General features: G+C 34.9%; 1 protein-coding gene and 1 pseudogene across 5 annotated transcripts in view; one reads left to right on the top strand and one right to left on the bottom strand.

Annotated features, from left to right (window-relative positions):
• Positions 1-10,271, top strand: part of CRISPLD1 (cysteine-rich secretory protein LCCL domain containing 1) — a 46,404-nt gene extending 36,133 nt beyond the window's left edge. For 3 of the 4 annotated variants that reach the window (XM_011981973.1, XM_011981975.1, XM_011981976.1), the window contains 3 exons: positions 1,122-1,197; positions 4,972-5,102; positions 7,968-10,271. In XM_011981973.1, coding sequence (XP_011837363.1) covers positions 1,122-1,197; positions 4,972-5,102; positions 7,968-8,019 — 259 coding nt within the window. In that variant the 3' untranslated portion in view covers positions 8,020-10,271. The remainder of the gene's footprint in view (positions 1-1,121; positions 1,198-4,971; positions 5,103-7,967) is intronic. The other variant, XM_011981974.1, reaches the window with a different exon arrangement.
• A 1,487-nt stretch (positions 10,272-11,758) lies between these two features.
• Positions 11,759-12,327, bottom strand: LOC105541098 (annotated as a pseudogene). The gene has a single exon (XR_001006298.1). The product of XR_001006298.1 is annotated as a ubiquitin-40S ribosomal protein S27a pseudogene (transcript).
• Between the last annotated feature and the right edge of the window lie 2,914 nt (positions 12,328-15,241).

The following is a 15,241-nucleotide window of genomic DNA, read 5'->3' as shown; positions in this document are numbered from 1 at the left end:
AGCTTCCAGCAATTCTCCTGCCTCAGCCTCCCGATTAGTGGGATTACAGGCACCCAGCACAATGCCCGGCTAATTTTTGTATTTTTAGTAGAGACAGGGTTTCACCATGTGGGCCAGACTGGTCACGAACTCCTGACCTCAGGCAATCCACCCACCTCGGCCTCCCAGAGTGCTGGGATTACAGGCATGAGCTACCGCGCGTGGCTGGACTTGTATGTTTTAATATAAGTATGGAAAACAGATTGAAGAGGGCCAAATTGGAAGCAGGGAGACCATAGAAGAAGCCTAGAAGAGCCTATTGCAGTAAGTTAGAGAGTAGATGATAGAGCCCAGAGTTACCATGATTGAGGTGCTTGGGGATGCTCTGATCTTGGATATGTTTTCATGTACGGCCAATAGAAATTGCAGATGGGTTGAATGTAAGGTGTGAGATTAAGAGAGGGATTGAAGATAGAAAGGTTTCTGGCCTCAGCACTTGGAATCATGGAGGTGCCATTTATTGCAATGGGAAGCCTACAGAAAGAACAGATTTGGGAACTAGAGAAGGAGATTAGGAATTTGGTTTCATACATGGTAAGCTTGAGATGTTTATTATAACTAAGTGGAGATGTTGAACAAGCAGTAGGATATTCACGTTTGGAATTAAGAGAGGTCCCAACTGGACATGTAAATTTGGAAATCAGCCATTTAAAGATGATAATTAAAACCATGAAACTGAATAAGATTCCAAAGATGTGAATATAAAGAAGAGAAACTATGAGATATATGAGGCAGACAATGATTCAGATTTTCCAAGTTACTGGTTTACTAAATTCTACAGATATAATGAGTACCGACTTCTCAGATACATAGAGATGCTTTCTAATGTTTCTTTTGGCTCGAAATCCCCACATTAGACAGCTTCCTAATTTTTTTAAAATCACACTTGTGCCAAAAGATAGAAATAGATAAGCAGAAGCAATTGTGTCTACTGCCTGGGCTTGTACAATTGACCTATTTCAGGAGAAAAAAATGAGTAGAGTTTAGAATTTGAGCTTACTTTGTGTATACATATCTGTGGTTTTACTAATGAGAAAGACTTAAGTAACCAGCTTACTTAATATATATATTATTTTTTTCAGAGTATACTGTCCTCGTAACTGTATGCAAGCAAATCCACACTATGCTCGTGTAATTGGAACTCGAGTTTATTCTGATGTAAGTATCCTAATTTATACAGCTTTCAACATTCATGTATATATATAAATGTATAGCCACATTTAAATGTATATATGTACATTTATATACAGAGCAAAGAAACAGACTTTGTTAATAGGCATTCTCAGAAGAGTCAAACATCCATATCACTAAAAAATTAATATCCATATGTAAGACATGAGTGTATAATTATTTGACAAAATTTTTCTTCACATTCTCCCCATATGTTTTATCTAAGACACATAATGAAATAGTCTATAGTCATTGTTGGGAAGGAAAATGTGTTTCGTTTTTCTTTTGATTCTTTCGTATTTGAAGTCTAAACTGGATAATTAAGATTTTGTCAAAAGTCTAAACAATATCTTCAGTGCCATACAGCCATTTAAAATGTAACATAGAGTCATAGAGATGCTACATTAAAATATATGCAAAAGAGAACTAATTGAGGGGATGTTGTAAGAGATGACTTTAGTGGGGTTGGACAAGGAGTATGAGCTATGATGGCCCAGGCTGGAGTACAGTGGCATGATCATATCTCAGTTTAACCTCAAACTTGGGCTCAAGTGATCCTCCTGCCTCAGCCTCCCAAGTAGCTAGAAGAACAAATACATGACACCATGTCTGAATCTTTTTCTGTTGTTATAGAGATGGGGTCTCACTGTGTTGCCCAGGCTGGTGTGGCCTCAAGCAGTCCTCCTGCCTTGGTCTTCCAAGGTGCCAGGCCTGTTAAGTGCTTGTTGAGCCAGGTTGTTAGTGTCCATTGGTAAAGAGGATCAGGGAACATGTTCTAGCGGGATAAGTGACATTTACAAAGTAATGGAGTTAAGAGTAAATGAGCTGTACATCAGTCTAGCAGATAGCTTTGTCTCTGATGTGCTGAAAATCGGAACGAAAAGGGGCTTCAACCAAGTTAGTCTGAGAGAGAGAGGAATCCAGCTCACATCAGTGTGCGGACAAAGTCTGAAAGCGCCTGCTGATGAGTTTACATTTTATGAGGCAAACACTTAGAAACCATTACAGATTTCTAAGCCAGAGAGTTACAAATGCAAATTTAGGAAATGTCTTATGCACATACTCAATAGAATATTAAGGGAATTTGATCATGTAAAGAGGACTGAATATGTATATTACCACCTATTTCTCTTGGTGAGCTTACTTAGGTCTAGATTTTTTTCAGTTCAGCTTTACCTTTGCAGTTATTCTCCAATTCTGAGTCTCTCTCAAGCTCCAGATTTGAACTAGTCTTATGTGCCACTGAAATGCCCTGCTGGTATCTTGAACGTGCTAGTCTTCACATTTGTGCTTATATTCTTGCCTCTGTTGAAATGCAATATTTTTGAAAATTTTGTGTCAAAATTGTGGTCATTCTTCAAAACCTAAATTATTGCCACTTTCTCTGTGAGGGTGTGTTGCTGGACCTTCCAACCCAAGTATGAAGTTGCCCCTATTTCAACCCCTATCACTTCATTTTCTCCTTTTGGCACTTAGCCTGTTGTATTTGATATTATGATTATTACCCTATCTCTTTTATTAGTTTGTAAGTTTCTCAAGGGCAGCGGCTGGGTTATTCATTCATCCTTTTTTGATCACGAATTTGATGTCTGCCAAGCCGTGAACAAGACAGGCACGTCCTGCGTGAACAGAGCTTAGAGCACATAGTTACGTCAGATATTACCCAAGTACCTTGCACATAAATATTTGTTGAAACAAGTAGATTAACAAATATATAGGAATGTGCGTATCTGAACTCAACAGAGATTTCCAAAGAAATCATACTTTTCAGATTTTCCCTTTAAGCAGGAGAACTTTTAATTTTAGTCATGTCTAGTGAAAGTCTTTCAAAATATCCGTTATACTTCTATACCTTTAAAGCCATCTATTTGCTGGAGTTAAGGTTTTGTTAGAACTCATATCTTGATATCATTTTACCTTTCTACCCTCAGTGAAATGGGTGTGTAATGTGTGTATTATGTAGGTCGTTTGAAGAGTAAGTTGGAAATACAAAGATTACTGTCAAATGGCAAGTACAAAATCAGAGATCCAATCATTAATTGCCAGTCTTCCCTGGCCGGACAAAATACATTATCTCTCCAAATAAACCAATCAGCCAGACTCACTCCCTCCTTCCCTCCTTCCCTCCCTCCTTCCTTTCTCTTTCTTTCCTTCCATTTATAGTTAGACCTAGTACATTCTGTTTATTTGAACTTTTATTTATAGTTTATTATATATTTCTGCATTCATTAAAAATTCTATTTTTACAGATAAATAATTCTTTTCATCACATATTAGAGTTTATGAAGTCTGAGTATGAAAAGAAAATGTCTTCTGACTCTTGAACTCAAATAGGGATGCCTGCTGAATGCACAACTGCAGGCAATACAATAGCCTCAAAACATATTAAGTACTTCGACTTAGTAAACGTTGTATCTAAGCACTTTTGTTGCCTTGGGAAAAATGCTGATTAATACTCTTTTAACAGAACAAATACTGAATTGTGCACAGAATTATTTTTAATTCCATCTGTTAGGAACCATATTGGATGCAAATGTAATTCAGTGGGACTTTAAATGTTGAAGAAAATGCCTTTGAGTAAGGATGGAGGTTTTAGATACATGGTATTTTGTGATACAGCAAAAGCATGGAAAGGATTAAACAGCTTGGCATTCAGACTCTGATCTAATAAATACTGACTGATGCTCTAGAGTTCACAGCACAGTAATAAAGCAAGGTCATGTAAGATATACATGCTTATGCGAACTTAAAAAAGCATATTAAATCACTCACATGTGCATAGAGATAAAAGAACACACCAATGGAATCAGAAAAGACCATGGGCATTTGACATGGATTGCTTTATACTGAAACAGTTAAAATATTTTCTTTGGTCGGATTTCCTTGGATTGTACTTAGTTGTTGACAAAGTTTGGTAAAACATTTGGACTAAAGCAAATATTAAAATTGAAGATTTTAATGGGCCAAAAGAAATGATCTGACTTTTAGAATTCAGTAGTTTTAAAAATTTGAAAGTATTGGAACTGAAACAATAATTTTCTTCTCCATAGAAATCCCATTCAGTTCAGATTATATGACTAGTACAATGTAATCAGAGGACTTTCCTAGTATTTCATGTCAGACCATTCAAACTAAATTGACAGGCATTACAAATCTAGGTAGAAGCTATGATGATTCTTCATTTTTTTCTTTTTAGGGTTACTAGGCAAAGTTTATCTGTGTAGATTACATTATTTACTAAGAAAAAAACTACCCCATTTCTTGTATTTTGGAACAGGGGCCATAGTCATATGCAGAACTATGGTGGAGTTTGTATTAGGCAAAAGTGAACATACCTGAGGGATGAATAATCTAACCTGTGAGAATTTAGTCAGAGTGAGCCCAGTATAGAACAAAGGCTAAAACTGAAGAATGACAAACAGGCGCTAGAAGAGATAAAAGAAGCTAATTTGCTTTTTATTGCTTTGATACTCTAAAGCCTACTGTTTGTACAGAACAGGTGCTTGCTAGATTAGACTGGGGAGGGGTCTTACCATTGCATCACCCTTAAGGTTGGCCTTCAGGCTTGCTCCGAATTGGCTTTGACTTTGTGACATTTCAAACACTCCTTTATGCACAAAACCTCATCCTGTAGCTGCTCACTGGCTATCCATGACATCAGGATGTCAGCGACTTCAGTCTATTAATAACGGAAGAATAGGCTGGACAAGTCCAACAGGAATTTCCAATAATGGCAGTTTGTTTGTTTCCTTGCCTTCTCAGCTGTCCAGTATCTGCAGAGCAGCAGTACATGCTGGAGTGGTTCGAAATCATGGTGGTTATGTTGATGTAATGCCTGTGGACAAAAGAAAGACCTACATTGCTTCTTTTCAGAATGGAATCTTCTCAGAAAGGTAAAAACAAAACATATGTATGTATAATTTTACGTACCATCTATCACTGTATTCATGATTGCTGCACAGTTGACCCACTTTAACATTTTTAATTTTTTTCAAAGTTAAGTGGCAGAGTCAGTGTGTTCCTTTGCACACTTGTGTACCAGTCAGCCTTCCAGGGATGGGAGAAGCTGTAGTACCAGAGGTGCCTGTCTCCTGCAGGCTTATAAAAATCAACATGAAAATCGGATTACAAGTCAGAACTACTCTTTTGTTAATTGATCTTATAATTAGGAACTTTCTTTCATCCTCTTTTGGATTTTCTAGATTAGTTTTTATATTTAATTCTTTCTAGGTGAGCAAGGCACAGAATATTTCTCTAATCCAGTTATCTGACAAAGTATTTGACAAAAACAATGTCTGATTTTCCCTAGAACCAAACTCTCTAATTGATTTGAAGTTGGATGCCTAGTGTGATATAAATGAACTCTTTCAGGCCATTTTTCATATTATTTAACCCACCCACTAGTGTCATATATTTTGGTGATGTGAGAAAATTCTTGTAACTCACTTTATCAGGTATCACTAAATATTAAAATAAATGAAGCAATGGTGATTTTTTAAATCATTGTTACTTATAAAAGTAATATTAAAAGTCCTATTTATTTGTATATAGAAAAATCCCTAACTTTTAGGTATTTCCTGGGTTCTTCAAAATTGCCAATGGAGAGCACACATATGTACACCAAAGGATGTGTCATGTGGGGTATCCAGATTACCTTCCACATAACCATCTGGGTGTCATCCTCTCAAAAATACAAATCTGCATTATCTGTTTTCATATTAGACTATATCAAGAGGTGAGTGTTGAGAAAGTGACATCTCTACAACCTGCTCATGTCCTCTTTAAGCAGAATAATATATAAAATGGATCTTTGAGTTATAAAATTGGATATGCAACTTTATAAGCTAAACTGAGTGATATGGTTTTATTCATGCCTTATAATTCTTAGATTTATTTTAAAACCATAAAATTATAGGTGATATCCTAATAAAACGGTATAATAATTATTTTTGAGTACCTACTATGAATATTCCAGATGTTAGATGCTCCTGAGCACTCTAAGTATGTTAGCTCAGCTTCAACATCCTTGAAATGTCAGGCCTATACCCGGAGAAAGAGAGAGAGAGATATATGTATGTATGTGTGTGTGCGTGTGTGTGTATGTATATGTATGTGTGTGTGTCTGTATATATGTATGAGTGTATATACGTGTGTATATGTGTATGTGTGTGACTGTATATATGTGTGAGGGTGCATATGTATATTTATGTATATATGTGTGTTTCTGTGTATGTGTGAATGTATATATATACACATACATTTTATATATACATATATACACATATGGATACATATACACATATACATATGTATATATATGTTAACTGAGACTCCGAGGGGTTAAATGATGTGCCCAAGTTCATATAACTTGTAAATCTCAAAGCTTAGATTCAGTCTGTAGGCTCAGAGATATGTGTTATTCCAGTATTTAACTGTGTACAAAAAGGAAACACAGCAAACACATTCACTTCCTGAGGCACTCAGTCAGTCTGTTTCTCATAAATAAAATATTTGGATTGGCCATCTACTTGCGTGAAAAACCTGGCATGCATGCATGCACATGTGTGTATATGTTGTGTGTGCACCCTTGTGATACCCTTATTTTTGCTCACTCAAAAATTCTCTCCCTTTTTTCTTGTACGAATAAATATATAAAAGATATTTCACTTTCTCTTTCTTAGCATTTATTTTATTGATCTCCAAAAGTCTTTTGTAATTATTAAGGAAATAAAACTTTATGTAAAAGCTTCAAAAGCTTACAGTTGATTTGAATAAATAATGATTAATGGTACTACCAATCTGTTTTAACTTTTAGACTTTTAAACAAAACATACCTTGATTTATGTTGCTAAATAAATATAAACAATTTAGTAAAGAGTAAAATTTATGAGTCTGCATTACTTTTAACTTCTATTTAAAAGTACTTTCAAAATGAGATTGAATGCTCTGTGTGTGTGTGTGTATGTGTGTGTGTCTGTGTGTGTGTGTCTGTGTGTGTGTGTGTGTGTGTCTGTGTGTGTCTGTGTGTGTGTGTCTGTGTGTGTGTCTGTGTGTGTGTGTCTGTGTGTGTGTCTGTGTGTGTGTGTGTCTGTGTGTGTGTGTCTGTGTGTGTGTGTGTCTGTGTGTGTGTGTCTGTGTGTGTGTGTGTGTGTATTTTTTCATTTCAGTGAAGATATTCTTAGGTCCTTTCAGATTTGACCATTAAATATCCTTACTAATATTTTTCTTGAAATTATAGATGTTAAGAGTATTAATCGGTATGATAGCAATGTAATTTAAATTTTGTCAGACTTGGGCAATGATGATAAGCTAGTGGGCAATGATAATAAGCTAGTGCTCTAGAGTATTGCCTAAGTATCAGCTGTATTTTTAGCTTGTAACTATGCATATCAGTTGTAAATCTGAGTCTCAGTATTCCCCATTAAAACTGAATACCAGCTGCCAAACTCTGCTTTATGAGAATGAAAGGAGATAATATAGGAAAACATGATGTAGAATCTATGAAGTTCTGTAGAGACTACTATTATTACCATTACACATCTTAAATGTTGTTAGTACTTGCAGCCCAGCATGGAACCAAGAGTTAAGCTCTTTCGTTCAAGCTTTCCAATAACTATAAATTATAGTAGCCTAAGAAAGTTGACCATCTGGATTCGTAGAGCTGCTTTCTTGACTGTCATAAGAAAGCATGATTTATAAGAAGGATTATGTATAGAGATAACAATATACTTTGTGTGTTTTTTTTTTTTTTTTTGCAGTTTACAGAATCCTCCAGGAGGAAAGGCATTCAGAGTATTTGCTGTTGTGTGAAATGGAATACTTGGAAGAGGATTGTAAAGACTATTCCAAATGCAGTATTTCTGAATTTTGTATAAAACTGTAACATTACTGTACAGAGTACATCAACTATTTTCAGCCCCCAAAAGTGCCAAATACATATAAATCTTGATAAACAAAGTCTATAAAATAAAACATGGGACATTAGCTTTGGGAAAAGTAATGAAAATATAATGGTTTTAGAAATCCTGTGTTAAATATTGCTATATTTTCTTAGCAGTTATTTCTACAGTTAATTACATAGTTATGATTGTTCTACATTTCATATATTATATGGTGCTTTGTATATGCCACTAATAAAATGAATCTAAACATTGAATGTGAATGGCCCTCAGAAAATCACCTAGTACATTTAAAAATAATCGACTATAAAACTGAAAGAAACTATCACATTTTCCCCAGTTCAATGCTATGCCATTATCAACTCCAAATAATCTCAAATAATTTTCCACTTAATAACTAAAGTTTTTTTTCTTCTGTTAATTTAGGCATATAGAATATTAAGTTCTGATATTGTACTTCTTATTTTATATAAAATAATCCTTTAATATCCAAATGAATCTGTTAAAATGTTTGATTCCTTGGGAGTGGCCTTAAAAATAAATGTAATAAAGTCAGAGTAGTGGTATGAAAACATTCCTAGTGATCATGTAGTAAGTGTAGGGTTAAGCATGGGCAGCCAGAGCTTTCTATGTACTGTTAAAATTAAGGTCACATATTTTCTTTTGTATCCTGGCAAATACTCCTGCAGGGCAGGAAGTATAATAGCAAAAAGTTGAACAAAGATGAACTAATGTATTACATCACCATTGCCACTGATTTTTTTTTTAAATGATAAATGACCTTGTGTATAAATATTGCCATATCATGGTGCCTATAAAGGTGATATATTTGTTTCTATGAAAAATGTATTGTGCTTTGATACTAAAATCTGTAAAATGTTAGTTTTGGTAATTTTTTTTTTCTGCTGGTGGATTTACTATTTCCCTTAAACATATTAAAATTAATCATGTTTCAAAGTTTTATTTTCAGTTCCTTTTGCATGCTGATTTTGATTTAGAAATCACTAAGATAAATGAACAAAATTATTGTAAGTCTTCTAAATTTGGTTTATTTACGTTAGTATCAATAACATACTTAATACCAGATGTCTACAAAATCGACCTAATTATTTCAGTATTTGCATGTGAAAGAGAAACACATATTTAAAGACATAGCAAGGGAGACTTTGAATAAAGAGATGAATTTATAAAGTAGGAAAAAATCTGAAAGATACAAAGTGATTGTAAAAGAATTGACAGGACAATAAATACTTCAAATACTTTTAGAAGGTAAATGATTAGGAGCTTAGGAGGAATAAAAGATAAATACCATGCAGTGATCAAGGAAAGCAAGAGACAGGATAATACAAAAGTAAAAGAAGAAAGGCTCACATAAATAGCTTCTGGAGTGCAAATTATAAAGACATCAACATTTTTGATCATTTAATAAGTATTGGCTTATAGCTAAGTGGTTCCAAATACTGGTAATTAAAACAATGATGTATACATTAAAGCATTAAAGATTGCAAAGCTTAAAAGCAGATTTTTATGGGAACATTTTTTTGAAAGGATACATTGCCACCTTCTTAAATAGCATGACTTTACATAGACTCTTTTTCTGGTCCTTACTGCCCCTCCCACAACAGGGATGCCCCAGCAGTTCTGTCAGTGTAAGATTTTCTTCTATTTGCTCTTAGTTTAGATCTCCATCATCAATTCCCCTTACTGTTGTAATGTCTTCAGCTGGAGCCTCTTCTTTGTGTCTTTCTCCATTCCTTTTTAATGCATTCGTATTTCCCAGCCCCAGAACCCTCGAAATTAACTCTTCTGTGAGTTTCCATTGCTTAAGAAAAACCAAACACCCTTGTAAAAACATTTGAGAACTTCCATAGTCTTGTTCATATTGTTTACCTATCTTCGACACAAGGCGTGGCCTCGGGTAAGTTATTTAGCTTCAATTTACCTTACCTGTAAAATGGAACAAATAATATCTCCTTGAGATTGCTCTGCGAATTAATTGACACATTATGTGTAATGTACTTAAAGGAATAATAAACACATGTGGTCAGTGGATGCCATTTTCTATTATTATCATAATTTTTGTTATTTAGTTTGGGGAAACTATTCATCTGTCATATGCTATTGATCCTTTGGCACTTAAGTAAATGTGAAATCCTCCAGGAATTTTCCTGTGATTCTCCTTGTAAGAATTAAATGCTAATATGATATCCTTTTAATTTGGCCATTTTAATTATTTAATTTGTGTTTGATTATATTCTTTAAAAGATAAGCTCTTTGTGAATGGTAATACTCATCTCTCTACCCAAGAGCACAATTATCTCAATGATTTTTACGTCCGTGGACTCTACAAATGGTATATCAGTATTGTTGAGTGAACATTCCAACAATTCATAATTTTTTATGAAAATGATTTTTTTCCACATTATAATGTGATGTCAACACAAACATAAAGTACTATAGCTAGTGAAAATAATTTATTGATAGACGTGGATTTAAAACAGATCAATGCTTATAGAATAGTATTAATATTACTTTAGCATTTAAAGTTTATACCAGACCATGTGTTACTTTAATGCTCTTCACGTATTAAAAATTATTATGTATTTTAAGCATAGTATTTTGAAAATAAATTACTAATATTAGATAATTTGCATATTACAGGGTCCACTTTTCAATACTGTACTCTAAAATCTTGACTGTTCTCTAGCCATTCTAAAATGTTTTTAAAGAAATGTAAACTCTTCTAAATAGCATAGTGAGCCAAGCAAAGAAACAGAGCTATCGTTTTTGCAGACATACCAAATTTCAGATTTGAACTTTAAGCTAATTCATTGCACAAAGAATTACATTGTTAGAGTTGATTTAAAAAACTTATCTGAGGTGATACTTCTACCCTGGCACCACAATATTCAGGAGCTGAAGAAATAGTTTAGTGAAATAATCTGATCCTCTTTTATTAATTTGTTGTAATTAAGTCGAAATTATATCAGTTTGAGATTTTAAAAAGGCAGGCAAACTCGTTAGAACACTGCTCTTAACAATTAGATATTCTCTACTTCCTCTTATCCCCTAATCCTTATGTCACTTTGCACAGAATTACCAGAGTGTGAAACAATGCTAGTAAGCAAACATCTTTGCACTGGACCATTAAGTTATGAAAACTAATTTTCCAATGATTACTAATAATAGTGAATTGGCAATTGTGTTTACCACTATACTGATGAAGATGAAAAGCAAAGGACCTACACATGACTGTATCTGGTAAGCTCAGTTTTAAAAAGAAACATGTACAGAAGATGAAGTAGAAATTAGAGATACATAATTGAAAGGCACAGATTACAAATATCATTAGAGGCTGGGTGTGGTGGCTCAGGCTTGTGGTCCAGCACTTTGTGGGGCTGAGGTGAGCAGATCACTTAAGCCCAGGAGTTTGAGACCAGTCTGTGCATGATGAAACCCCGTCTCTACAAAAATTAACCAGGCATGGTGTTGCCTACTTCTAGTCCCAGCTACTTGGGTGGCTGAGGTTGGAGGACCACCTGACCCCAGGAAGTTGAGGCTACAGTGAGCTGTGATTGCACCACTGCACTCCAGTCTGGGCAACAGAGCAAGACCTAGTCTCAAAAAAAAAAAAAAAAAAAAAAAAAAAATTTTTTTTTTTTTTTTTTTTTTTTTTTTTTAGTTCGTGTCTTTTATTAACTCATACAGTTACTTGTCTTCTGGCTTGTTGAAGCAATAAGTCAGACAACATTTGTCACAATAATGTCTGTCAAAGTGGCTTGCCATAAACACCCCAGCACCACATTCATCAGACGGGCACTCTCGACGAAGGCGACTAATTTTGCCCTTCTCATCCACCTTATAATATTTCAGGACAGCCAGCTTAACCTTCTTTCTCTTGTGCTTATTCTTCTTGGGAGTGGTGTAAGACTTCTTCTTCCTTTTCTTAGCACCACCACGAAGTCTCAACACAAGATGAAGAGTAGACTCCTTTTGACTATTGTAGTCAGACAAAGTCCGTCCATCTTCCAGTTGCTTGCCAGCAAAGATCAGTCTTTGCTGATCAGGAGGAATTCCTTCCTTCTCCTGGATCTTGGCCTTTACATTTTCTATCGTATCCGAGGGTTCAACCTCGAGGGTGATGGTCTTCCCCGTAAGGGTTTTCACGAAAATCTGCATTTTGGTGGCAACTCCACCACAGATGGCGGATCGAAAAGGGAAATGCTTTTAAAAAGCCTAACCTGATTGAATCCTTATGCTAAGACAGATAAGAATTTTTTACAAAATGATATGAGAGCAGCATGGTCACGGACAATATAACAAAAAACAAATAACCCCTTCTGAAGCTTTCTGCTTTCATTCATCCAAAAACTGAGTTCCTACAATCTGCTATAGGTTTGTGCTGATCACTGTAGATATGTTTATAAACAAAAATGTCCTCAGGAAATTAGATTCTAGTGAGGTAAACATTATTAATTAGATAATCACATAAGTAAATATAGGAAACAATGGAGATTATAGAGCTTTGTTACTACAAAGAAAGTCTATATAGTACCATGGCAGTATTGAAAAGTGGGACTTGACCTTGGGGGAAGAGTAAAGATGACTTTCCTGAGGAACTGACAAAGTTCAGAAGAACTTAAGGATGAGCAGAAGTAACTTGGAAGGGGAATAATTTCTTACATAAATAAACACTATGCAAAATACCTTATGACAGGAATACTCTAGAAACAACAGCAACAAAAAGCCAAAGGCATGCTGTATTGAGTCTGGACATGTAAACAGGGAAGCAGACAAAGGTTGAAAGAATTTCTTTAGGGTTAAAAGGCACTGTTGGTGCTCTAACAGATGCCCAACATGAATAACACTATGATGTGACACATACCAGTATACTCAAAAGGCACTCAGGAATTCAGATTTTGAGCACAGGAGCAAAGTATGAGATACATTCTGTATTAATAACAAACTGAGTTTTATAGCCCTTTATAATAAAGTTCTTTAATACTCCTGGGATCTGGAGTTTGATTCTTACATGATTAATATGTCTATAAGCAATGAATTGAAATTGATTGAGAGCAGGAAGAGAGGATGACATGTATTGAGAACCAACAATATTTTAGAAACACTGCTATACGTTTAATGTATTTGCTTCTCACAACAAACTTGTGAGACAATATTATTTTCCCATTCTTATGTCTTAGAATGTAGATTCTAAAAGGTTAATCTACACTGTCTAAGGCCTTGAGTTTGGGAAACGTGATTCATGTTTCCATCTCTCTAAATCCAAAGCCCATCTCTTGCTATTGGATCACTCCTGCTGGACATTTCCATGGGGACAGGGAATAATTTCATTAGCTCTCCTTACATCAGCTTTAGAAATACTCTTATACAGAATTCTGTAATCTTTGAATATGCCATACATTTGTTAGATGTAGAAAGATCTGTAGAAGAGGAGTAGAAATTTAGCTTTCTTTAAAGGTAGACTACAAAAAATTTTAAAAAGAACATTGATTCAGGGAACACAGGAAAGGATGGGGTTTGTGTTCTGTAGATTTGGAATTAATAAACTACTTTTTCAAGAAAATACACTGAATTACTTCCCTTTCACCAATTCATAAAAAGGGAGATAAAGACAAATAAAAATATTGTGCTCATAAAAGCATGGATATCCTGAAAGTGGATGGCAGTTGAAATCATATTGACAATTCAGAACACATGGAGTCTCAGCTCAGAGCCCACCCAAGAGAAAGGTGCAGTTGAGGAGAAGGCTTCTCCTTAGGCACAACCATAATGCAAAGTGCTTGAAGAATCTGCCTTCTGATTTTCATTCAGGTGGACTCCTGGATTTCACTCTACCCTTCAACCTCACCCTGCCCACATACCCTCAAATGAGTCCAAATAATTAACATGCCATGATACACATAAACAACTTTAAGTCAGACCTCTCTTATCCAGGTGACAGGTTGACAACAAGAGATACCACTTTAGTCAATCCAGTTCTTCAAACAGATACAAAAACAGACAAAATGAACTGTCAGACAAAAGCACAGAAAAGCAAGCATCACATCAACTGACACCAGAAGCAGATGTTTTAGAGAAAAGTACCTCTTAAAATCTTACCATCAATATCCTCAGGGAATACAGTACACCCATAAAACAAGAACAGACTAGTGTAGAAAATATACCATCAAAGAATAAGAAAACCATATTTTGGAAGACATTAAAGTAGTTAAAACTTAGCCATTGGACTTCAGGAAGCAAGAATGATGACATGCTTGGTGGTTGTATTTAGAATGTAGGAATTTTGGGAGAAGCATTGAAGTGAAAAACATAACAGAAAATTTCTTGTTAAAGATAAAAATGTAAAATGCATATAGATATCCACATATATAACATTAAATATTGTTAATAATCATGTAAAATTAGGCATAAACTGTGATATAACAATGCATTTCTAGTGAAAAATGTTGTGTTTCCAAGTCAACTTTGCTTCTTTCTAGTTGGCTAATGCCATTCAAGTTTCATTAAACTTTGCTTAAGCATATTTTGCTCATATGTAATATGGGAATTATAATTACTTCCTCATAGGGTTGATAACAGAATTAAATTAAATGATAGAACATGGCTGAAATTAGCTAGTACTTGCTGAACACTAACTAAATGATAATTCCATATGTATATTGCATTTTCTCAGAGGTTGTGTGGATTTTATTTCAGATTTTCATGAATCATGTTCAATCATTTTAAATCAAATGTATTGAGGAATAATTTAAATACAAAAGATGTATGCTTTTAATTATTCATTCTGATGACTTGTATTAGTTTCCTGGGGTTGCTGCAATGAAGTTCCACAGACTAAGTGGCTTAAACAATAGAAATGTATTGTTTCACAGTTCTGGAGGCTAGAAATTCAAGATGAACGTGTTGGCTGGGCCACGCTCTCTCTGAAGGTGCTAGGAAAGGTTCTGTTCCATGCCTTCCTCCTACCGTCAGTTGATTTGCTGACAATTTTATGCATTCCTTGGCTTGTGGCATTAATGTAATTTTCACCCAGCACTCTCCATGTGTGTGGGTCTGTGTCCAAATGTCTCTTTTTTTATAAGGATACTGGTCATGTAGGATTAGGGACCCAT

This window comes from Mandrillus leucophaeus, unplaced genomic scaffold (assembly GCF_000951045.1).
Source record: "Mandrillus leucophaeus isolate KB7577 unplaced genomic scaffold, Mleu.le_1.0 Scaffold233, whole genome shotgun sequence".
Classification (NCBI taxonomy): Eukaryota; Metazoa; Chordata; class Mammalia; order Primates; family Cercopithecidae; genus Mandrillus; species Mandrillus leucophaeus.
The sequence above is the reverse complement of the archived record's forward strand: the minus strand, read 5'-3'. Positions and strand labels throughout refer to the sequence as shown.